At 35.9% G+C, this 26,093-nt stretch overlaps 1 protein-coding gene across 3 annotated transcripts in view; it reads left to right on the forward strand.

Annotated features, from left to right (window-relative positions):
- LOC145256272 (uncharacterized) overlaps positions 1–26,093 on the forward strand; it is a 126,363-nt gene that overhangs the window by 39,729 nt on the left and 60,541 nt on the right. Inside the window, exons 4-5 of one of the 3 annotated variants that reach the window (XM_080114950.1) lie at positions 11,726–11,824; positions 23,551–23,679. The exons of 1 other annotated variant lie outside the window; for it this stretch is intronic. In XM_080114950.1, the coding sequence (XP_079971076.1) occupies positions 11,726–11,824; positions 23,551–23,679 (228 nt within the window). The remainder of the gene's footprint in view (positions 1–11,725; positions 11,825–23,550; positions 23,680–26,093) is intronic. One more of the 3 variants, XM_080114953.1, reaches the window with a different exon arrangement.

Below are 26,093 nucleotides of genomic sequence, written 5' to 3' on the forward strand. Positions count from 1 at the left end.
GTGTTGCATACATACATACATACATACATACATACATACATACATACATACATACATAACGAGCGTGACCGTCCTACTTTGGCACGACAACGCGTGACGGGACCGTGATCTCAAACAGCCAGCCAGCCATGTAACAGATTCACTCAACGGGCCAATATGTGTCCATCCTGGTGAGAATTAGAATCGAAAGAAAAACGCAACCCAATGGCAGCACGTTTCGCATAGATCTGTTAGATGTCAGTGACAACGAAAAGCAAAACACTGGCGGAGATTTGCACTTTAAACTGATATATTTGAAAACGTTTTCAATAATGCGGGACAGTGAACAATTAGGTCTGCAACAGAAATAATAATAGAAAAAAATGATGCAGTTTAATGGGCTGGTGAACAGCAAAACAAAACAAAATAAATGCAATAAGCAAAAGTCCAGCTAGAATTCGTCACTGTCAACTTTCTATCTCAACTTCCAGCACGTGTTCTGCCGACCACCTCTGCCAACGGCATTTTATTAGAAAACTGAACCCATTCCATTTGCATACGTGTGCAGTGGAAGATGAGATCTCGTGAGATTCCACGAGACTATACCTTATAAACCCATGGCTACCATCTTTAATTTCTCTCTCTCTCTCAGATCCCACCCAAAGGTAAGTTGTATAACCGCAAAATACACACACACCCGAGCGCTTTCTTCTTTGATCATTACATTCAACTCTATACTTCCCCTGGTCTCAAGGCTACACATATGTCATGGTGGACGTGGCTGTTTTTGCTGGCACCCCTACGAAGTAGGATTGGCTGGACTACTTCATCCTCATTGGAGCTCTCAGCAGAGGCGTCGGAATCATTGGCATCGCGCTAGGGCGTATAGACACACAATCATTGGAGCTCTCAGAAGGGGTGCTGGAACTATCGGCGTCAGTGTTGGAATTCGCAGTTGTACTATCATGGAAAATAGGTCGGATCTACGGGTCATCATTGGATGTTTCACAAATTACTGCTACTCACCAAGTGGCTCGTATTTAGAGCAGGCTTTATATACTTCACATGGCGTGGTGTACAATCGACTAGCACGATATGATTTTGTATAAGTACGAATTTTTACAATATCATTTTGAATAAGTACGATTTCTTTAACGATATAATTTTCAATACGGACGACTTTTGTCACAATATTGTTTTGACTAAGTACGACTTTTGTTATGATATTGTTTTAAATAAGTCCGACTTTTGTTACGATATTATATTGAATAAGTACGATTTTTTTACGATATTGTTCTGAATAAGTAGGACTTTTGTTATGATATCGTTTTGAATCCTATGACTTTTGTTACGATATTATTTTGAATAAGTACGACTTTTGTTACGATATTGTTTTGGACAAGTACGACTTTTTACGATATTGTTCTGAATAAGTACGACTTTTGTTACGATATAGTTTTAGTAAGTACGACTGCTGTTACGATATTATTTTGAATGCGTACGACTTTTGTTACGATATTTTTTGAATGAATACGATTTTTGTTACGATATTTTTTTGAATAAATACGAGTTTGTGACGATATGATTTTGAATGAGTAAGACTTTTGTTACGGTATTGTTTTCAATAGATTCGACTTTTGTTATGATACTGTTTTGAATAAGTACGACTTTTGTTACGATATTCTTTTCAATAGGTTCGACTTTTGTTATGATATTCTTTTGAATAAGTACGACTTCCTTTACGATATCGTTTTTAATAAGTACGACTTTTGTTACGGTATTGTGTTGACAAGGTACGACTTTTGTTATGTTTTCTTTGAATATGTACGACTTTTGTGACGTTATTGTTTTGAATAATTACGACTTTTGTTACGATATGGTTTTGTAATAAGTACGACTTTTGTTATAATATTGTTTTGAATAACTACGACTTCTTTCACAATATCGTTTTGAATAAGTACGACTTTTGTTACGACATTGTTCTGAATAGGTACGACTCTTGTTACGTTATTGTCTTGAATAAGCACAACTTTTGTTACGATATTGTTTTGAATGAGGACGACTTTTGTTACGGTATGATTTTGAATAAGTACGACTTTTGATACGATATTGTTTTGAATAAGTACGACTTTAGTTACGATAGAGTTTTAAAGAAGTACTACTGTAGTTACGATATTATTTTGAAAGAGTACGACTTTTGTTACGATAATTTTTGAATGAATACGATTTTTGTTACTATATTTTTTTGAATCAGTACGATTTTATGATGATATGATTTTGAATTAGAACGACTTTTATTATGATATTGTTTTGAAAAAGCACGACTTATGTTACTATATTGTTTTGAATAGGTTCGACTTTTGTTATGATATTGTTTTGAATAAGTACGACTTCCTTTACGATATCGTTTTTAATAAGTACGACTTTTGTTACGATATTGTTTTGGATAAGTACGACTTTTTACGATATTGTTCTGAATTAGTAGGACCTTTATTACGATATTGCTTTTAATAAGTACGACTTTTGTTAAGATGTTTTCCGGAGAATACGACTTTTATTGCGATATTGTTTTAAATAAGTACGGCTTTTGTTGCGATATTCTTTTACATAATTACGACTTTTGTTATGATATTGTTTTGAATAAGTACAAGTTCTTTTACGATATCGTTTTGAATAAGTAGGACTTTTGTTACGGTATTGTTTTGAATAAGTACGACTTTTGTTACGATATTGTTTTGAATAAGTACGATTGTTGTTACGATATTTTTTAAATAAGTACGACTTTTGTTACGATATTTTTTGAATAAGTACGACTTTTGTTATGATATTGTTTGAATGAATACGACTTTTGTTACGATATTGTTTTCAATAATATTACTTTTGTTACGAGGTTTTTCTGAATAAGTACGACTTTTGTTACGATATTGTTTTAAATTAGTACGACTTTTGTTACGATATGATTTTTAATAAGTACGACTTTTGTGACGATATTCTTCTGAATAAGTACGACTTTTGTTACAATATTTTTTTCGAATGAGTACGACTTTTGTTACGATATTGTTTTGAATAAGTACGACTTGTGTTGCGATATTTTTTTTAATAAGTACGAATTTTTACAATATCATTTTGAATAAGTATGAGTGCTTTTACGATATCATTTTCAATAAGTACGAGTATTATTACGATATGGTTTTGAATAAGTACGACATTTGTTAATATACTGTTTTGAATAACTACGATGTTTTACGATATAGTTTGTAATAACTACGACTTTTTACGACATTGTTCTGAATAAGTACGACTTTTGTCACGATACCGTTTTAAACGAGTACGACTCTTGTTACGATATTGTTTGAATAAATACGACTTTTGTTACGATATTGTTTTGAATAAGTACGACATTTGTTACGATATGATTTTGAATAAGTACGACTTTGGTTACGATATTGTTCTGAATAAGTACGACTTTTGTTACGATATTGTTTCGAATGAGTACGACTTTTGTTACGATATTGTTCTGAAAGATTTCGACTTTTGTGACGATATTCTTTTTAATAAGTACGACTTTTGTTACGATATTGTTTTAAATAAGTACGACTTTTGTTACGATATTGTTTTGAATAAGTACGACTTTTGTTACGATATGATTTTGAATAAGTACGAATTTTTACAATATTATTTTGAATGAGTATGAGTGCTTATACGATATAACTTTTAAATAATTACGACATTTGTTACGATATTGTTTTGAATAAAGACGTTTTTTGTTACGATATTATTTTAAATAGGTAGGACTTTTGTTACGATATTGTTTTGACTAAGTACGACTTTTTTTACGATATTGTTTTGAACAAATACAACTTTAGTTACAATATTCTTTTAAATAGGTATGAATTTTGTAACGATATTGTTCTGAATATGTACGACTGTTGTTACGATATTCTTTTGACTATGTACGACTTTTGGTAAGATATTGTTTAGATAAGTACGATATTTGTTACGTTATTGTTTTGAATTAGTACGACTTCTGTTACGTTATTGTTTTGAATAAGTACGACTTTTGTTACGATATTGTTTTGAATAAGTACGAATTGTTACAATATTATTTTGAATAAGTACGAATTGTTACAATATTATCTTAAATAAGTACGAGTTCTTTTACGATATCATTTTTAATAAGTACGACTTTTGTTACGATATTGTTTTGAATAAGTATGACTTTTGTTACAATATTGTTTTGTATAATAAGACTTTTGTTATGATATTGTTTTGAATGCGTACTACTTTTGTTACAATATTATTTTGAATATCTACGACTTTTGTTACTATATGATTTTGTATAAGTACAACTTTTGTTACGATATTGTTTTGAATAAGTACGGCTTTTGTGACGATATTTTTTTGAATAAGTACGACTTTTGTTATGATATTGTTTCGAATTACTACGACTTCTTTTACGATATCTTTTACGACTTTTACGATATCTGTTACGACTTTTGTTACGATATTATTCTGAATAAGTACGACTGTTGTTACGATATTGTTTAAAATAACTACGACTTTTATTACGATTTTTTTTTAATAAGTACGCCTTTTTTACGTATTGTTTTGAATGAGTATTACCTTTTTTACGATATCATTCGTAATAAGTACCACTCTTGTTACAATATTGTTTTGAGTAAGTACGACTTTTGTTACGATATTGTTTTGAATAAGTACAACTTTTGTTACGATATTGTTTAGAATAAGTACGACTTTAGTTACGATATTGTTTTGAATAAGTACGACTTCCTTTACGATATCGTTTTTAATAAGTATTACTTTTGTTACGATATTTTTTTGGATAAGTACGACTTTTTACGATATTGTTCTGAATTAGTAGGACCTTTATTACGATATTGTTTTTAATAAGTACGACTTTTGTTAAGATGTTTTTCCGGAGAATACGACTTTTGTTGCGATATTGTTTTAAATAAGTAAGACTTGCTTATTCACAGAACACCGAATATCTTTTGCGGAATATTGAATCTGTTTACGACAAATTGAGTTCGCCTTCAGAGTTCGAATTCCACTGACACACTATCTTCTCTCAGCTAAACTTTGACAGGACTGTTGCAGCCCTCTGGATTTCGGCGAAATTTACGGTGGAATAAACTGCGACGGAATAGCAGCTATTTAATCCTGAGAATATGATCGGGCGCGATCCCTTCTATCGATCAATCAACGAAGGCAACATCGACAAAACAATAGCGGATGGTCAATCGTCAATATCAACAGAACTGGTCCAACGGGTTTTTCAAAGCAAATATAATATCATAACATATAATATCATAACACATAATACCATAAAATATAATATCATATCCATATAATATCATAACATATACTATCAGAAGATATAATATAATAATATATATCATAACATATAATATCATAACTTATAATACCATAACACATAATATCATAAGATATAATATCATAATTTATAATATCATAACATATAATATCATAATACATAATACCATAATATATAATATGATAACATATTATACCATAACACATAATATCATAACATATGATATCATAACATAATTTTTAAAAAATTACATTTTCACTCCAAACAAGGCACATTGCCACTTTGTTGTCGGGGGCTATTATCAGGGGCATAGGCATCAAGGGTACCGTGTAGGGAGTTGGGCAGCAAGCTGTCGGATCACGTTACACTTGAACTTCTGCATGTCAGTACCATTGGGGAAACAGGGACCCGGAATGGAATTCCAAAGTCTAGCTGTTCTGGGGAAGAAACTACTGGAGTAGAAGGCTCTCTTACATCTAGGGATCTCAACTGTAGATGTGGTGGGATTTAGCTCGTTGTCGGGTTTATCGGGGTATTTAAGTCGAGAGGACCCAAGTGTCTGCAGTTCGTCAGATCATTCACCGTTAAAGTACTTGTAGAACAAGCAGAGGGATGCAACGTTTCGTCGATGGGACAGAGACTGATGTTTAGATGACAGTTCAGGACCTATCAGATTCGCGACTCTCTTTTGAACCCTGTCTAGGAGCGAAAGGCTAGTGGCAGATGCACCAGCCCAAATATGACAACAATACTTCATACATGGGCGAATGGTGGCCATATAGAGGTACAGGATACTTTCGCGCTTTAGTAGCTGTCTAGCACGGCAGAGAGAACCTAACTTATTCGCAGAGGTCCTGGCAATCCTCTTAATGTAATTGTTCCAACTCATGTATCCTGCGAGCGTTAGGCCGAGGAGTTTAAAAGCTGTACTTTCAGATAAAGAGTCATTGGCCATTGCTATTGGTGGTTGAGAAGGTTTTTTGTAATTATTGAAGGAATCGAGTTTAGTCTTGGCAGCATTGAATGTGACCATCCATTTATGTCCCCACTCCACTACAGATCGGAGGTCATCCTCTAGTGTTTCTACCATTTCTTTAGATATGTGTTCATTGTTTTCCTGTCGTGTCTATTATAGAGTGTGGTGTCGTCAACATATATACCCATCTCACAAACAATTTTGTCAGGGACGTAATTTATGAATATTAGGAATAACAGAGCTCCAAGGATAGACGCCTGAGGCACTCCCGCATTTATATCATATTGATTAGATGTACGACCGTCGAGGACAACCTGGATTTTTCTCTTATCTAAGAAGGATTTAATTATGTTATGTATTCTTCCAGTGATACCGTATGATCTGATTTTTCTGAGAAGACCTTCATTCCATACCCTGTCAAAAGCCTTAGATATATCTAGAGATACCGCTCTACCCTCCTGCGCTTTGTTCAATGACTGGTATATACGTTCTGAGATTACAGTTAGGAGCTCTTCTGTGGAACGGGCTTGTCTAAATCGTTATTGTTTGTCAGTCAGAAATTTAGCATCTGTAAGGTGATGGACTAGAGCTTGGTTAATTATGGTCTAAAATATTTTGGCGAAAAGTGGGAGGAGGGTAATGGGGCGATAATTTACTGGGTCAGTTCTTTCGCCAGAATTCTTGAAAACTGATACTACAGAAGCAGTTTTCCAGCAGGCAGGATAGCAAGGTTCATTAAGGCATTTGTTGTAAAGTTTGGAGAGAACTGGAGCTACTTCAGTGGAGCACTTTTTTAATAGCACAGCCGGGATGAGGTCAGGTCCACATGCTTTTGCAGTGTCAAGATTTCTTATGGTAGCATGCACCTGAGCAGGGGAAATTATCAGATCGTCTAGCCTGGTGTCTGTTCGCAAAGGAAAGTCAAGGAGGGGGTGATTGGCAGGGTCCAGTGTGGAGTTGGAGGCAGACCGACTGGCAAGCATGTTAGCCTTCTCAGTTGCAGAGCAAACAACCTCATGATTGTTGGATAGTGGGGAATTGTTGATTGCCCATTATTTACTACATTGTTGTAGATTTTCCAGAAGTCACGGGTTCCTAATTTCTGTGCTTCTATGCTTTTTTTAGTGGTTTCAGTAAATTATCTTAGCTGTCGCTATTTCTTTCTTACAGTTACTTCTGGCTTCTATATACTTCTACCTGTTTCAACTGGACTTATGTCGGTTAAATTTGTGGTACGCATGTTGCCTTTGCGCTATTGCAGCTGCATAAGTAGAACTAAACCATTGGGGAGAGTGGGGCTTGCTATAAAATTTGCGCGTGGGAACATGTGCTTTAATTGCCGTTTTGAACCATTCAGTGGCCTCATTTTTAGCAGGAAGTGAAAATATATTTTGCGATGGGGCGTCCCTGATGAGATCCCTGATAGCTTCCCAGTCAGCTTTTTTTTTATAATATCTCGTCGTTGTTTTGAGCAATGGCTCTTCAGTTTTGGCTCTAAAGTTTAGGGCTATTTCAACCATTACCACTGCATGATCGGCGTTCCCAAATGGGCTGTGGGCATTAGTTACACACTCATCGGGAACTGTGGTAAGAAACAGATCTCGAAGTGATGCGTGTTGTTCATGCTGATCTGGGAAACGGGTTTGAAACGTAACCATCTATGATAGGAATAGGACATAGAGAAGTTATGTGTTGTGATACCAGCTGCGTATGTGTAAGTAATAAATCCAAGCCAGTTGCTGTGGTGGACACTGAAGTCACCAAATACATGAACTTGTGCGCTAGTGTCGAGGGAAACTGCTGTATCTATGCTGTCAGAGACTTTGTTTATTAGGGTACAGTCTGATTCTAATTTAGTTTCTTTAGTCAAGGGGAAGGTGTTTCGAATATATACTCCAAGCCCGTGCATGTTTCTGTCAGATTCTTTACGGCAGAATGGGAGATATCCAGGCATGTTAAAGTAGTTAGAGAGCGCATATAGGAGTGTATATGTTAGTCTCACTTAGTGCTAAGATATCCGGGGTGTTTGTTAGGAGAAATGCTTCAACATCATTTAAATTAGTTCTAAGCCCACGGATGTTCTTTTAAAAATGACAGTACAATAAAAAAAATTACGCTAAAACCAGGCCCAAACTCAACCAGAACTCAAGCCTCAAGGGAGAAGGCAGGTTAGTTTTGGTTGATTTTGGGCCTGGTTTTAGCGTAATTTTTTTTTTATTGTACTGTCATTTTTTTAAGAGTTTCAATTTAGGTAAGGAGTGCTGAACCAGTGGTTATGCAGAATACCAGACATGCAACACAAGCAGACCATCAGTTTTCCTTCCATCTACTAGGATTGTAGCCTCGGTATAGCCCACCGGGGATGAGTGCAGGGCCCCTCTCCATGCGGGACATGGCACTACAAACAACTCAATATTATACAACTGTAGATGGAGCAGCCGCTCTAAGCGCTACCAAAGAGTTAGGGCTCCTGTACTACCAGTCGGGAACAGCAGCCAGGAACTGTCTATCCGGTAACCTCAACCCATGAGACGATAGTCAACCCAATCTACTTGTACTGACATTATGGTATTCAAGCACTCCCAAGTGCCCAGTTTAAGGGATGGAATGTGTCGGAAGTGGGGAAAACGGGGTTCATTGCCCTAGTCAGGAAACTAGATTGACCACTGAAGGTATGTTGACTTCCTGTGATTCGACCTCTACGCCTGGCTAATAGGCAAAGAAGGTGTATGGAAGCCGGGCGATAGACAGTGCCTATCTACTCCTTAAGCAGTTTAGGTTTGCAGACCGGTAATTTGTTTGAGTCACCAGCTCTAGGAAGGTTGTCATCCAAGACTGGAGAGGCCTTCCTCCCCTTAGGTTTAGCTTCAGAGTTTTCCTTCTCCTAGACGGATGACCTGGGAAGATCTACGGGTCCATCAGCACCGAGAGGATTTTCCCCGCGCCTGGGTCCTAATCCAGGTATTTCTGCGCCCTCGCGTTGGTTGTTAGTGTTAACGGGTTAGTTTATAAAGGTTATGTATCTACTGAAAAATTATACTCCTCAAAGTGATTACAGGACATTGCTATTTTATTGTTTGTTAATGGAGGAGGGGGCGAATAAGAGTTCATGCAGTGGAAGCAGCTATATTTGCAAACAGGTCTGTTGGAAGGAGTTAACATGGTTTGTGCTTCCCTTTAGATGAAAAACATCCCTTTTCTTATTTTTATATTGGCTTAGGAATAGGATAATGCGTTGCAGAATGGCATGTTATTACGAATTAACTAGAATGAAATTGTACAAGCTCTGGATATTTTAGATGGGAAGAGGGTTAAGTTGTATATTCAATAGATACAAGTAACGTCATTTTTGGTATGAAGTACAACACAGTACAGGTATAATTGAAGAGTAAATTATATGCTATGTCGTATACAGTATGTATAGTACAGTAAATAGATACATGGGCAAATCTCCAATAGATGCGAATATATGGACATTGTAGATATTAAGTGTGTTTCCATTTCTAATGAAGATATCTTCAGCTTTCGTTTAAAAAATCAGGAAGTTGTATTTTGCATTATAGACAATCGGTTGTATTTGTATTTAACATGGGAAAGCTAAGAAAGGGACAGCTATTGGTATGTAATATAGAGAGTTGTAAATCTAAGTACTGACTGTTGTTACTAAGTATCTACCTGGATAAGAATAAATACCATAACATATAATATCATAGCATATAATATCATAATATATAATATCATAACATATTATATCATAGCATATAATATCATAACATATTATATTATAACATATAATATCATAACATAAAATATCATAGCATATAATATCATAACATATTATATCATAACATATAATACCATAACATATAATATCATAACATATAATATCATAACATATAATATCATAACATAAAATATCATAACATATAATATCATAACATATTATATCATTACATATAATACTATAACATATAATATCATAACATATTATATCATAGTATATAATATCATAACATATAATATCATAACATATAATATCATAAAATAAAATATCATACCATATAATATCATAACATATTATATCACAAAATATATAATACCACAACATATAACACCAAAACATATAATTCCATAGCACATTATATCATAACATATAATAGCATAACCATATAATATCAAAACATATAATACCATAACATATAATACCATAACATATAATACCATAACCATATAATATCATAACATATAATACCATGACATATAATATCATAACATATAATATTATAACATATAATATCATAACATATTTTATTATAACATATAATATCATAACATATAACATCATAGCATATAATATCATAAGATATAATACCTTTACATATTTTATTATAACATATAATATCATAGCATATAATATCATAACATATAATACCATAACATATAATATCATAATATATAATATCATAACATATAACATCATAACATATAATATCATAACATATAATACCATAACATATAATACCATAACATATAATATAATAACATATACTATCATAACATATAATATCATAACATATAATATCATAACATATAATATAATAACCACGGGTCAAGTGTCCAACTCTTTATGAGTTTCAATTTTCTTTTTATGATCAATCGAAATGATACCCACCCTATCCTGCGCTTATACAAATCTTTAATAAATAGTTTAAAAATAATTATCTCAATCGAAATCTTCAGCTTGACTGACTTAAGAGGCTTCTTAATGAAAAATATGACCTAATGACTGCAGGTCAAATGTTAAAACCTCTCTGAATTGACATTTTGTTTTCATCATTAATTGAAATGACCCCCCCTTTTCATGGAGACAAACCTTTAATAAATAATTTAAAAATCATTCTTTAAATTAAAATCTGAAAGCAAATTGACTTTTTCGTTTTTTGCACGGAACGTTTATAAAAAAACAATTGAAAATAAATATCAAACCAAAACAACCGATCCCGCAAACCAGACCCGCCCCGATCGTTCTGTTCAATTCGAACTGGCTTTTACTGTTTTACGCAGAAATAATCCCCCAATAAAAAAATCTTCTTTTCATTTATCACCATGCCGTTATGTTCAATATATATATATATATATATATATATATATATATATATATATATATATATATATATATATATATATATATATATATAAAGAACTGCCTGTAGAAAAAACAATCATTTGAGTCCTCTAGCCCCGCTCTGCGACTGTTAGTTTCGGTGGAGATAGAGTTTGAAAATGTGGATACGGTCAGACAGAGCGACAAACAGCAGTTTATATATTAGATTTTATTAGTCGTGATAATAATATAAGCGCCTGCTCGATTATCTTCTGACTAATCTATTTATCTTCTCTTTTTGCTTTTGCAGAAGATCGCTTATATGGTGATCGCCATTTTGTCAGCTTGTATCTTTTCTCTGGTAGCAGGTGGACTCTACGGAACTGTGGTCGCGTTCAGTAGACGTAGTGTAAATATATTTATTTTATTTTTTATCACCCCCTCCATCATCATCATCATCATCATCATCATCATCATCATCATCATCATCATCTGTTTCTTATATATTTCATCATCTACTTTTCCAAATTCAACACAATCATAAACGTAACCCAACAGGGATCAGGTCGCACATGAGGGCAGGGAAACGTGCGCTAACCTTAATTCCCTGTGGCAACACCTTTACTCCATCGAATGTTGGACCCCTCAAAATCTAATCAAGGGTTCTCTGGCCGCTAGGAAATAGCTCTCTGATGTCCAGAGCGTTCAATACGCACAACCCCAAGTCCAGGGGCAGTATATGTGGGACTGCTGGGCCTCTGTGGTTGAGTTTTTTTCTGTAGGTGTACTTGTGTCGACAGATGGGTGCTCCTCACAGTTGCAGCTGGAATGTTAGGATTTAGGGCAGAGCTGAAAATTAATTGGTCCTTCTCCACAAACAGAGGCATAAAAAATGAAAAGCGCTGGGGTGATTTTCGTATAAGAAAGTTAATTATTAAAAAAAAAAAAAAAGAATTCAATATATATCTCGTACAAAGAAAAGTGTAGATCATTGGGTATGTCTCTAGACTCAAGAAATTGGGTTTCTGGATACAGGTGCTTTTCTTTTAAGAAGATAAAGCAAAATCTTAACCAGTTTCATTTTCCAATACCTTTCTTCCACTTGGCAATTTCGGGCTATTCCTCAGGGCTTTTACTTTAAAGTTAACTCACAAGTCTGAGGACCTGTAACTCAGCTGGTCAGAGAAAAAAGAACTCCGATTTGACCAGAGCATCTATTTTTTATGAAATTGGTCCCTCTCCTCCCATCTTTTCTGGATCATTCTGCTTTACTCTTTCTTTTCTCTCTCTTTCTCAACCTGTATCTCTCCCCTCTTTTCTCTTTAATTATATACTTAGTCAATTTATTTATCTATCCACCAACTTTCTGAGGGCATCTGCCTTACATTGGCTTGCTTCATCACTCATTGACAGCATAAATTTTGTTCTCGCTAAGTTTAAGGCGATAAAGTCCGTTTCGATCTTGCATCTAGGTACTGACCCACGTTTTTGGTCTGCTCTGAGGTATGGCCAAGTTCACTACCTGGTACATCTCAAGGGTACTATAGCGGTCTAACAGAGGGACAGACACTAACACGACGAGTTTCTTCCCCTCCAATAATGTAATGCAACCCAACGCATTATAATATTTCCATAGCTGCTCCATGGGATCTACTAGCAATCTCATGTTATGGGGCAACTCTGTCTGTATTTTCAGTGATATTCCCCGTAACCTTCCCCCGGTCACTATACTCGGTGAGATGTGTTTTTATGATAGCATATTTAATGCCGCGTGCACATGTTTTAGTAAGGATCATCATTAAAACCTGATCAACCTCAGGTTTTCTTGCTAGTATATAAGAGTTGGAAGGAAGAAAGCCACAGCTAGTCGAACCTCATTTGATGATCCTTGCTATCCTTGGCAAGGTGAAATAAATTTTAATGAGAAATGGCTAACCAGTTTTGTTGAGTTTCTTTTTTATAACTTTTATTCTTGCTCGGCATCTCATTGAGCTTCTCTATATAAATTTATTTATGTACCCAACACTATATATATATATATATATATATATATATATATATATATATATATATATATATATATATATATGTATATATTATCAGCTGCCAAGTCTGGTGCACTCTGTTCGTTATGGCCAACAACTGAAAGTACCTCCGCACAAAGCTGCCTAGTTCTCGTAATTCTGTGGTTATCACATCAGTTATATTAGCCACCTGTTCCCTAAATACCTGTATATGGAAAAACAATTGCCCTAGGCTAGCCCTGTCCTTGACTAGCTCAAATCTGGTAACGTTTAATATCGATAAAACTTTCTTAGGTTACGTGTGACAATATTTTTTGTATTCCTCTCTTCCACCTCTAATTTTCTTCAGATAACCCTTACATCACTCTCGGACACCGTCTCGAACAACACGCTGAGCGCCTACTATTAATAATACGGATCTTTTCTGTTTTGCCTGAAATAACTCTAGTCCCTTCAAATAAGACCTCATATCTTTCCACTAGGGTTCCATTATACCAGTTTTCATTGCTAGACAGACTAACAATGGAACAGTCATTATTATGGCCAGATTTCAGGATTATTTGGCCTTCAATCTTCTCTTACCTGGCTACTTCTTCGCTTAACCGTTCTACCCACACTCCATAAGGGTGTAGATATATTACTAGTGTGACCAGCCAATTTGATCTGGTGATTACAACCTCGCTTGGCTTTTTGAACACGGTATTTTGACTCCGCTCCCAAATCCTTGCTACCGTAAATACCATCAGCATTACCATAACTCCTCGCTTGTCCCTATCTGCAACGAGACGGAGAGGAGAACTGGCCTCAGCTCCGTTTTTTTTTCTTCTAATTTTCGAATATCAGCACCGTTAGTTTTTTTTAAGACTTTCTACTCGACAGTTTAACTGATTTAAGACTACTCTCAATTAGATCATTATTTATTTTTTTCATAAAGTTCTCTAACCGACAAAGTTTTCTATCGATAGCTGAAAAGCAATTTACTTTCATCTTCATGAAAATTCTCAGGTTAAATGATTTGCTATTCGACAGTTTAAATGCTACAACGCCATTTCCAAGTAATTTTTCATATTTTATGAAATTTTCAGGCCAAATGATTTTTTGTTCGCCATAAATCAGAACGGTGTCGATACCGTCGGTTTCTATCAGTACATTCTTCCTATTCAAACTTTATATATAAAAATGCCATAAAAAATTACATTCATTCATATCTATGAGAGTCATGTCGAACAAACGTCATATCAACCACTCTGCTAACATTCTTTCTTTTCCTTATTTTTTTCTGTCGCTTTCCCCTCTTTGCTAATTCTATTTTCTTTTTAAAATTCAATTTTACTTTTTAAAAATGATTAAGATTTAATTTCGAACTAATTTACCTTGGAATTCCTCGCTAAACTCTCTCACCACATAGAATTTCGCTTTAAGTTAGCGATTTGGGCAAAGATCACAATGAAGGAGAAATCTTTCCGGACTGAGGCAGCTTTTTTTTTCTTTTCAAACGAAAATCACTGCGTATTCAAATTGTTAATTTCCTATGCCTTGCGACTACCTTCGACATCTTTCAAAATAAATATTACAGTGTCTTCAATGATTCAAGGTGAGGTTCCTACACAACACAATCACATACGTCATCAGTCGTCATCTAAAATGAGTACATTTTCATACAAATTTTAAAATAACGAAACAGTTCTCTTCCTTTTCTCTTTTCTTTAAAAAAAATCCGGAAACATCCAAGCATTACCACGTGCTTTTTTTTTCTTTTACACGGGACTCACTACTTATCAAGGCCCTTAGGCCACTCGAGGATAAGGGTTAATGGGTATGCATTAGTCAATTGTATTATAGCGTAGTTAACAAAAGTAGTGGGAATTTTTGTAAATTGGATTACATAGTGGGAAGGTTCATCAAGAACTTGTTTACATTGGACTTGAAGACTACCAAATTGTAGTCAGCTTGAAAGCAGGCAATCAGAAGAGAGTTCCACAAATGTGCAGTTGTAAGAAAAAAAGTTTTGTTCATGGAATCTACATTTAGTTTTAGGCACAGATAAAGGGTGTGGGAAATTATTGATAGTGGTTTTAGCTAGACGAGTGTTTTTCGTGAAAGTTTGGCGAAAGGGGACTATAGATTGAAGTTCAGCTGGGCACATGTCATGAAAATAACAATAAAGCAGAGACAGGCTCAAAACGTCTCTTCTGCGCGAAAGAGGTTGCAGGGAAGAGAAAAAGTATCTCTCACTAAGCTACGAACCCTGTTTTGAACTCTGTCAAGGCAGAATAAGCTTTTTAGCAGCTTCTGCCCAGATGTGGAAACAGTACTCCATCATTTGCCGTACCTAGCTTTTATATAGTTAGAGGATTACTGGATCGATAGAAGGATCAACCCATTCTTTCAGCAACATTGGATTTGATGTACGTGTTCCATTTCAGGTCAGGGTAAGAGTCAAGCCCAGAAGCTTGGCAAAACATGAAGCCGTTCCAAGACGAGAGCCATTCATTTCAACCGATGCCAGATTGGCGTCAGAGCGTAGATGATGTAGAGATAGAAGCTTGGTTTTAGATGCATTAAAAGTAACTAGCGACCTCTTTCCCCATTGTCCCACATGCTCAAGATCAGAGGAGAGAGAATCAGAGAGAACTTTGTCGTTTACGGTATTTGATGTGCTACCATACATTGTAGTGTCGTCAGCATAAATGTCTACGAATGATGTAAGGATATGGTTTGGAAGATCATTAATGGAGATCAGGAAGAGAATTCGGCCCAGGATGAACCCCTGAGGGACTCCAGCATTAATAGTGAGAGCTTCTGAATTCTGTCCATCGACCACTGCTCTTATGAACCTATCAGAGAGAAATGATTTAATAATGGAGAAAACCTTTTCATAGCTGGAGATATTTTGAAGTAGACCTTTATACAAAACCTTATCAAAGTCCTTTGATATGTCAAGGTAGTAAACATAAGTAGTGGAAGCCTCCCTCGAGAGATTCGCTAATCCTATGAGATATAACTGTAAGCACGTCTGCTGTAGATCTAGCGGAACGGAAACCATTTTGCACGTAACTAAGAAGGTTGTTTTTGCCGAGATGTTTGACTACTTCTCTATTTAATACAGATTCCAGCAGCTTACTCATGATGCACAGAAGATTTATTGGTCTGTACTGAGAGGGAGATGAGCGATCACCTGAATTGTTAAATGCAGGACACACTGATGATATTTTCCAAGGTGTTCGGGAGCATTTCTCTTTAAGACAACGCTTAAATAACTTTGTAAGTACGGGCGGTAGATCTGGTTGAACATTTTTGTGTACTATAATTGGACTAATAATCAGGGCCGGTTGCTTTACTGGAATCAAGGTTTTTGATTAGCTTGGCAAATCATGTACAGATATTTGTACGTCACATATTGTGTTTTCAGATACACGACGAAATACTGGGGATTGGCGGGCTTGGTCGTAAAGGGTAGAATTAGTTGCAAAGATCGTGGCAAATAGTTTCGCTTTGTTTGGTGCTGACGAGATTACCCCAAGTTCATTGATGATAGTTGGGATAGAGCACACACTTCTGTTCAGGATTCTGTTTGTTATTTGCCAAAACTGATGGGACCCTAGCCGCTGCTCAGCTACTTTGGACTTGACGGACTGAGCATACAACTCTCTCGCATTCTTTATTCCTTTTTTACAGTTTGCTCGCAGTCCTGAAAGCTGCTTTAGTCTCAATACATATATTAGGCTGGAAGCAATGGAAAAAGTGATTTCTGTGTGCAATGGCAGCAGAACATTCTGGAAAGAACCGCGGCTGGCAGTTACGTTTTTGCTGGAACTTTTTGAAGGGTATGAATTGGTCTACACCTACAATTAAGCATTCCGTCTGATACTATAGAGGACACATCCTCTTTAAACATGGAACGCAGAGATAGATCTGATATAAATGTGCGGAAACTAGCGCAGTCAGCCATGGAGTATCGATATACTGTACGATAACATAACGGAGACTCGACGATATTTATGATATAGCAAAATACAAAGCAACGAGGGCAAAACAATTACTTAAGGAGTGCACCTTTATAATATAAGGGCGATAAAGATGTGAAGAGAGGAAGGGGTGTAATGAATTTTACCTCAAACACGTCGAAGAGGGGGATGCATTATTGATGTTCTGAAGGGTCCTCTATAAATTTCTTTATACAAGACGATAGGACAGCCTACTGATAAATATAAACTTGAAAGATAAACACACATAACTTTGGTTAAAATGACGAAGAAGACAAACGTTTACATAACAATATAAAGTCATTTATTTTTCCAGCTACTTATAATAATTAGATACCTAGTTTTTGTTTCGCTGACCTAATTTTGTTGTGTAGTTTTTCTTACTATAATGGATAAGTAACTGCATTCCTGGAATCGTATCTAAATAAAAATAATATATTAATTTCAAACTTTGATAACTGCGTTCGGTTTCAGCATTTTCTGAGGAACTATTACATTTGTTTTAATCTTAACTGACAAAACAGAGTTGTTAGAATATATCAATGGAGACAGAACGGAAGATGAACATAACTCACGTGGTCTGCATCCAGGTCCAATTCGTTTCGATGCTCCACTATTGTAGAATTTACTTTAGGGAGTTTTACCTTTTCTCGTAACTCCTCGTTGATTGGAGGGATAAACTACTCCTCCTTTTCTCCCATTTTGATTCACTATCCGATTCCATATCCTCTGGCTCCAGAAAAGTAGTTCTCTTTACTCTTAACTTCTCACTTATTTGTTTCAGTTCCTACTGGATAGGCATAGGCTAATTTTTCTCCTTTCCTTATTTATATGGTCCTATCCGACGCGTTGAGCATCAGCACAGGGATCGTCTCCGACACTTGAACTACCAACTCACTCAAGGTTACCCTCTCCTCACTGTCCGTGTACCTCTCTACAGGCAATACCTAAACTAGTCCCCCATTCAATATATTTTCTGTGTCTATTATACCCGCACAGGAAATCGCCATCCTGATGGAAAGCTTCATGTCCGTGTTTGCCACTATGGGCAGTCTGTCACCCACACCACTTCCCAGGGGAATCTCTACTCCCTCTATGATCAAAATAGCAAGATTAAAATTTAATTTTGCTCCTTTTTTCTCTGAGTCAATCTTCTCCCAAAGTCGCTACAGAAAACCGTGTGTGACGTAGAGAGGGAAATCATCCCTTACACTCGGCACCTGCAGGGGGAGCCATATCATGCTGGCTGCTTGCAACTCGCTCCCATCGGCCTAACTGATCATTATATCTAATGGAATCAGTCGTCTCTGTCCCGCTAGCCCTTGATACACTTCGGCCCCCAACAGTTAGATCGATGCTCCAGTGTAAATTAGAGTCTTAACTCCCCCCCACTACTGCAGTATAGGTGAGCTCCTTTATAGTAAGAAGAGAGAACACCTGGGCTCTTTTTCCTTCTCTCGGTTGGGTTTCCCTTCTGTATCTATCCACCATGACATAGGCGCCGGCAACAACAAGCGTTCTTGGAACCCATCTGTTTCCATATTATTGTGGGAGGGTGTATCTCGGTTCGGATACCATTTGGAACAAGGTTCTCCCTTGGAAGAACAGCTTCTCATGTGACCAGCCTTGCCACAATGTCAGCACCGACGCAACCGGCAGAGAAATGGCTCCCGTCACTACACGTCAAACACACCACTGGTCTCAACATTGCTGGGACCTCCCTGTCATTTACTGTTGGCGGGGCGGCGTATTGGCGTTTCCCTGTTTTTTTCCTCTGTCCCGAGGCAGAACACAATAATTTCTAGTTTCCGGTCCCTCGCTGGTCCACACCATCTGCTCTCATGTCCGAACTGCCCACATTTACCACAGTTTGGTTCCAACGAGCCGGGTGGTTGCCCATATCTTGTGGGACTCTCCACGACCCGGTGCACCTGACAACCCATATCTCTGAACTGGTAACTTCTTATACAACGACATATCAACCCGTTTCTTCTTTCTATATCTCCTCTTTCCCAATTGGCGAAAGTTTGGCGAGGAGGGACTATATTGTCGCTCAGACGAGCACTTGCCATGAAAATAACGATAGAGCAGAAACAGGCTCGCAGCGTTTCTTATGTGGGAAATGGTTGTAAGGAAGAGAAAAGAATTGCGTCCATCTCTCTAAAGAACTGAGGTCCACTTCATTTCTCAATGTCATTTTGATTGTCAATTGGGCTCAATTAGGATCAATTGGAGTCAGTTAAGTTAAAACAGATTTTATTTTTATTTTCAAGAATATCACAATTCCTTTCCTCGTCTATCACTCAAATGGAACATAGCTTTTTCAGAATGTGTTGGCGGGAGTATATAGCGCATCACAAATTTAGACGAAACACTAATTTATATAGAGTGGAACGATAGAAAAGACGACATGATTCCATTTCTATTTGATAAAAAAACAGTTTTATTTTTTCTATTACTGAGCATCCACTAGACAGCCAATGGGGCCTTCTATCATGTTTGAAAATGATACAATGTTCAAGCGGCAATTGACAGAGAAATAGCCTCTGTCACCACACGTCCAGCACATTATTGGTCTCGACTTTACTTGGGTCACTCCACCATTTACTGTTGACGGAGCGGCCTATTGGCGTTTCCCTGATTCTTTCCTCTGGCCTGGGGCGGTACACTATAATTTGGGGTAGTGGTCCCTAGTTTCCGGGTCCATACTGGTCTACACAATCTGATCTCATGTCCGAACTGCCTAAATTTACTACTGTTTGGTCCCAACGAGCTGGGTGGTTGCTCATATCTTGTGGGGCACTCCACGTCCCGGTGCCCCTTACACTGTCACGTCAAACAGACCAGCTTATATCTACCAGGAGTGGGTTTGTAAAACCCATGCATAAGACTCCAATTCTTTTTGTTGGAGTCAGCTTCTGCTTCCCAATCCTCCACCCCCCCCTTGTCGAACCTATGGAACTTCCTTCTTCCACATTGGTTTCACTTTACTCTGGGGCTTCCTAGAGCTCTCGCCCATTTCAGCCCTTTCACATCTCTCTCTATATATATTGTTTGCTCACTCACTCGTGCCAACTTATTCACTTGTAAATTCTTATACAGTGACATATCAACCCGTTTCTTCTTTCTATATCTCTGTCTGGGTAGCGAACAGTCTAAATACGCAACAGCTGGATAACTGGGGTCACCCCTCCCTTGATTTATTGTCCCCCGCAGATCACTTTGACGACAAGGGTCTGGCTTCTTCCGAATCCAGTGCCTTGTAACTGTCCGATTTCATTCATTATTTTGAAATGCACTTTTCCATCCACCCACAGAAAGAAAGAAAAACAATTTCTTACCTTATTACTCTTGTTTTAAAGAAATTTCATTATCAAGTTACCAAAACAAACTTATATCGTTTCTACATTCATCAACTCAAAGCTCGCCTAAATCTTCCGGATGAACTAAATTTTATAGACATCTGGGTTTTTTTTGGACAAAATATACGCATGAACCCCCTAAATATACACCACTCTCTCTCTCTCAGCAGTAAAATAGAATATTTATCTGATAAAATAATTGGAAATGAAAATGATTTTTGTTTTTATTTAATTATATTCATTGTGAAAAGATTTATGCCAGTATGAAATAAGTTAAAATAGAGAAAACATTGTTAATGACCGTTTTGGCACAAAATGTCGACTAATGTCGGTCCACTGCTAGGAATTTGGATTAGTAAGCGAGAAGAAACGAAAGTAGAATCAGGAAGACATCGATTACATGAGAACCTGTAATTTTAGCAGAAAGTAAATATTTGGTATATCTACACTTATTGTATCTCGCTGAAAGCCAACAGTATTATTTAGGAGGTATTCTTATCATGGGGATCGGAAGGTGAAGCCAATCTCAAAACGTGGAGGGGAATGTTTTGTAACTAATCTGCACTATTAAATTCCGCCCAACAACAAAAAAACAAAAACAAAACAAAACAAACAAAAAAAACGTCATCCAATACATACATAGTTGGGCCAAGAAAAGTGAAAATACATTGTACTGTTTTCATAATGTGTAAAGTTAACGCTCACCCCTACCCCACATATAAAATCTTTCAAATTATTATGCCTTTACGTGTTGAAAAATGTATTTCAAAATGCATAGGTGGGAATTAGTTATTTTATAGGAAACACAATAATAAGGAAGGGAAAATGAAATGCAGTAAAATGTACGAAATGCTTAAGAAAAAGGGAACTGGCAACCTAAAATTTGGAAGTATATATTCTTTTATAATGTAATTGTCTACCCGATCGTTGTTATTGATTTATGGGTATGTAACGAATTTCTACAAGACGATTAAGTACAAGATAGAATGATGAAATTGTCGCCCTAAGAAAACAACACTACAGCTTTATTTTAAAACTTTTACTCAAAAAATCTATTCAGGCAACTTGATTATGTAATAGAGCTAACATCTATTCAATGTAGCCGCCTTCAGCCTCAATCATCAAGTCGATACAGGTTCGGAGCTAATAGCATGTCGTTTCCACAAGCGTCGACGGGAGCTCAGCGAATGGTTTTGTGGGAGGTCATGTTGCTCGACGTATTACCAAACAAATTAGTCTAGCGGGAAAGCAGATGGGCCGTTAGATAAGTTTATAAGATAAGCTCACAAATTGTAGCACTCCTTCTGAAGCCAAGCTTGGGTCTTTTTAGACTCATGGGCCGGCATCAAATCCTGCTGCCACACCCAGAGTTTGCTAGCCGCTACTTGAGTGCACCATATGATCATCACAGTATCCAGCACATCCAGGTACACTTTTGTGTTGAATTTCAAGCCGACTTCGAAGATGTGATATAGCATGATGTGGCACTCGTTTGAAAATACCATAACCATGGGTTATCCGATGCGTTGAAGAACTGAGGTCCACTCCATTTCTCGATGTCATTTTGATTGTCAATTGGGCTCAATTGGGATGAATTGGGATCAATTAGAGTCAGCTAGCGGTCAATCAGATTTTATTTTTATCTTAGAGATTATCACAATTCACTTCCTTAAGTATCAAGTGGGACATAGCTCTTTTCAGAATCTGTTGGCGGAAGAATATAGCGCATCACTAATTTATGCAGGGTCGAACGATAGAAAAGACGACATGATTCCATTCCCGTTTGATGAAAACTGATTTTCTTTTCTTTATTGCTGACTATCTACTGGTCGGCCAATAGTCTACAAATCCCAAGAGCATTTGGAGCCTTCTATCATGTTTGAAAGTGATACACTTTTCAACGAAGCGACAACTCATGCTCTCTACCGATCTAAGTCATGAAAACAGTACCATTGCCAGTACCCTCTTAATGCATCGCTGGATAGATGTCAGCTCTACTACATAATCAAGTAACCTCAAATGTTTTTTTTTTAAATAAAAGTTCCTACATTAGAATTCTCAAAAGAAAATAACGAATGAAGAGATAAACTATTTGATATTTTGTTCCAATTCTTTATGACTCGTTTTCTGAAAACTAAAAAAAGTTGCTGAGCCAAAACACATTCTACACTTGATTCCATAAAGCAAGCGAAACTGTTACATTTTTTGCGACTCTAAGGGAAACATTTCCCATCACATGCACGCATTTAGTATAATGCTAGGACGATAGAAAAGTATAATGCAAGCGGAATAATTCTTTACTTTTTGGGCGAAGTTGCTTCCCCTTGTCCGAGTCATAGACTTTACATTCTCACGACTTCTCGCGAGATCAACGACCGGAAGTAGAAAGTGGAGGGAGAAAAAGCGACTTTCAAAATGGAGCAATAAGCATTAGTCCTGTTCATTCCAGTAATAATACTTGGACTTCTAACCTTTCATGTTTTTGCCTCCATAATAAACATATATCGTTATATAACAGCGAGTGATTTTCTTATTTGTTTATAATTATCCCATTATTTAATCATGTGTTGCAAACATACCCACGTGAAGATGAAGGCTGGACACCCTGCAGTTAGATATTGTATGTTATATCGATCCTAACGCATCCCAATATATAACACATAATCATTCTATCTCATTAACTTTCGTCCTCGAATTGTTTTGGCCTTTATATTTGTTGATAATTTTGATAATCAAATGTTTTTATAACTTTTGTTTTGACAGATTTACCAATATATGAATTATTTCAAGATCGCAACCGCTGGAATTGCAATCGCATTCCTCGAATTCATTCTGGCCATTGTATCCTCCTCGATCTGTTGTTGTAGTTGTTGTTGTTCTTCCACAATCCCAGTAAGTAATGTCGTTTTTATCTCCATCAATACTTTTTATCATTTACAGTGGAAGCTATTAAATGGACCTGGCAGGACTACGAAAATATAATCATATACACAGACATGACAGAAAAGAATAGAGACAGAAAAGAATAGACCCACATAGAAACAGTTTCTTTCAATAAACGTATAATTTATAGAACAAAATCCAAAAGAAATAGTTACAAATTTAATAATCAATAGTTGGTTAAGATTCCTTGGCTGTCTTTAATGCTAGGGCCCTTTCTAGGCATGACAATGATCAGTTGACGAATATCATCTTGAGGAATTTCTTGCCATGTTTGACGCAGTAATGCTTAAAATTCAGGTTTAGAAAATGGCCTTCTTTTCTTTTAGCGAAGGTTCCTGTCTAATATGTCCAAAGGTTTTCGATTGTTTTACTACCCGGGAACTGACTTGGAATTTTATTATACCCATTTGGGCTCAGCCAATGTTGTGCCGCCATGGAAACTATTAAATTTATAGAATCTGGCAGGACTACGAAAATATAATTTTATATATATATATATATATATATATATATATATATATATATATATATATATATATATATATACTAGCAAAAGTACCCGTCGTTGACTGGGTTCAAAAACAGCCTACAGAAAATGGACTCTGATTTATGAAAGTATGATAGGTTATGAAAAGGAAGGGTTGTAAAGAGATAGCTTCGAATTTGGGGGTATCAAATCCAAAGCAAAATATGATGAATGTAAAAATAAAATAGATGCACCCCATAATTTATTGTACCATACCTGTTCACACTGAAACACTTATCACAATATTCTATGGATCTATATTAAACAATCTTATTAAACTTTGTGACATATTTCCATTCTATGGAGGTCAGGTGAGAACGAACACCCCATAATTTTATTATAACATATTTCTTCAAACTGAAACATAATTATCAAAGTATACTTACGCAAATAGATATGAAAAGTTTTTATGAAAGTTTGTTCCTATTTCCATATTTTCTTATAATATAATTCAATCCTTATTTAAGAAGCTCTCTGTAATTACAGGGCACTATAGAGAATAAATGACAAAAATATATAACTTTTTGCTTTTATCATTTATTCTCTCTCTCTCTCTCTCTCTCCATCGAAATTTATTATTCCCATTATGGCTAAACCTATGTTATTATGCTGAGAACGTACCGTGCTTCAATAAGTACATTATTTAAAAAGCTATTATTCCCATCGTAGAAGGGAGGGTATTTTGTACATTCACTTAAATAAACAAAAAATGTCAGAAAATTCGATTTTAACTTGGAAATAATATAAAACCTCTGCACTAGTACTAAAATTAAATTATGATTATTCAAATGCCTATGAGAATATGTGTTTCGTTATGGAACTGTTAATTATTTTTTAGAAATCTTCATTTGTTTAAACATTTTCAAAATAAGAAAACAAAATATCAGAAAACTTTTGTAAAATAGAGAATGAAGTGTGTTGAAAATACTATAAAAACATAACAATGCAGCAATAAAAAATAATAACGGCAATAATAAAATGAGAATAATAATAATGACAACAACCACAATAATATAATAACAATAATAAGAAATAATAATAAAAAATGATAAACACACACACACACACACACATATATAACTACTTCATTTACTCACATAAATATACGAAAGTATACATTTATGCGTAAACTTTAAGTATTTATTTCAACAGTGCTCAATACGTAGGTAGAGCTAGTTAGTAAGTTATAAAATATATATGGCGATTAAGCTACACTGAATATTCTGCATTCCATCCACTCTAAGATTCCTCAGGCTTATGCGAGAATTTTGTGGTTGTTTCGCGTTTTTATATATACGCACCTTCTATTGAGTTTTTTGTTTAGCCAACATCAACCGTGCCCTTCCTAATCAGCCAATGAGCAGCCACCTACATGGACAAAGGCCCATTTGACCGCCAGTTAACCCGTTCCTTTGTGTGTGCTATTTAGCTTAGATATCTAGTGTCTTGACTTGTTTTGAATCTAGGTTAAGTTTAAACAAAATTTTTATGTTAGTTTATACATATGTATATATATGTACATACACATACACATACACATATATTTCTCTTCTGCAGTTTAATAGATTTCTCTAACCAAAAGCATAGTTTACCAGGTCACAATATTTTCGAAAGAACACCCGAATAACAGGAAATATTACGTATGTGCGACTTCCTTAGTTTCAAAACTCGATATTATGACTACAAAAGTACATTCAATAATAAACAACACCGTATGAAAACAACGCTAGCAAACAAATACTGGGAGCTCAAGGAAAGCGGTCGTTCGTCGGCAGTAGAATGGAAAATAGTGAGACAAACCAAACACATGTAGAGACCTAGATAATCCATGCAGATT

This window comes from Euprymna scolopes, chromosome 32 (genome assembly GCF_053919585.1).
Source record: "Euprymna scolopes isolate OS-2025 chromosome 32, ASM5391958v1, whole genome shotgun sequence".
NCBI lineage: Eukaryota > Metazoa > Mollusca > Cephalopoda > Sepiida > Sepiolidae > Euprymna > Euprymna scolopes.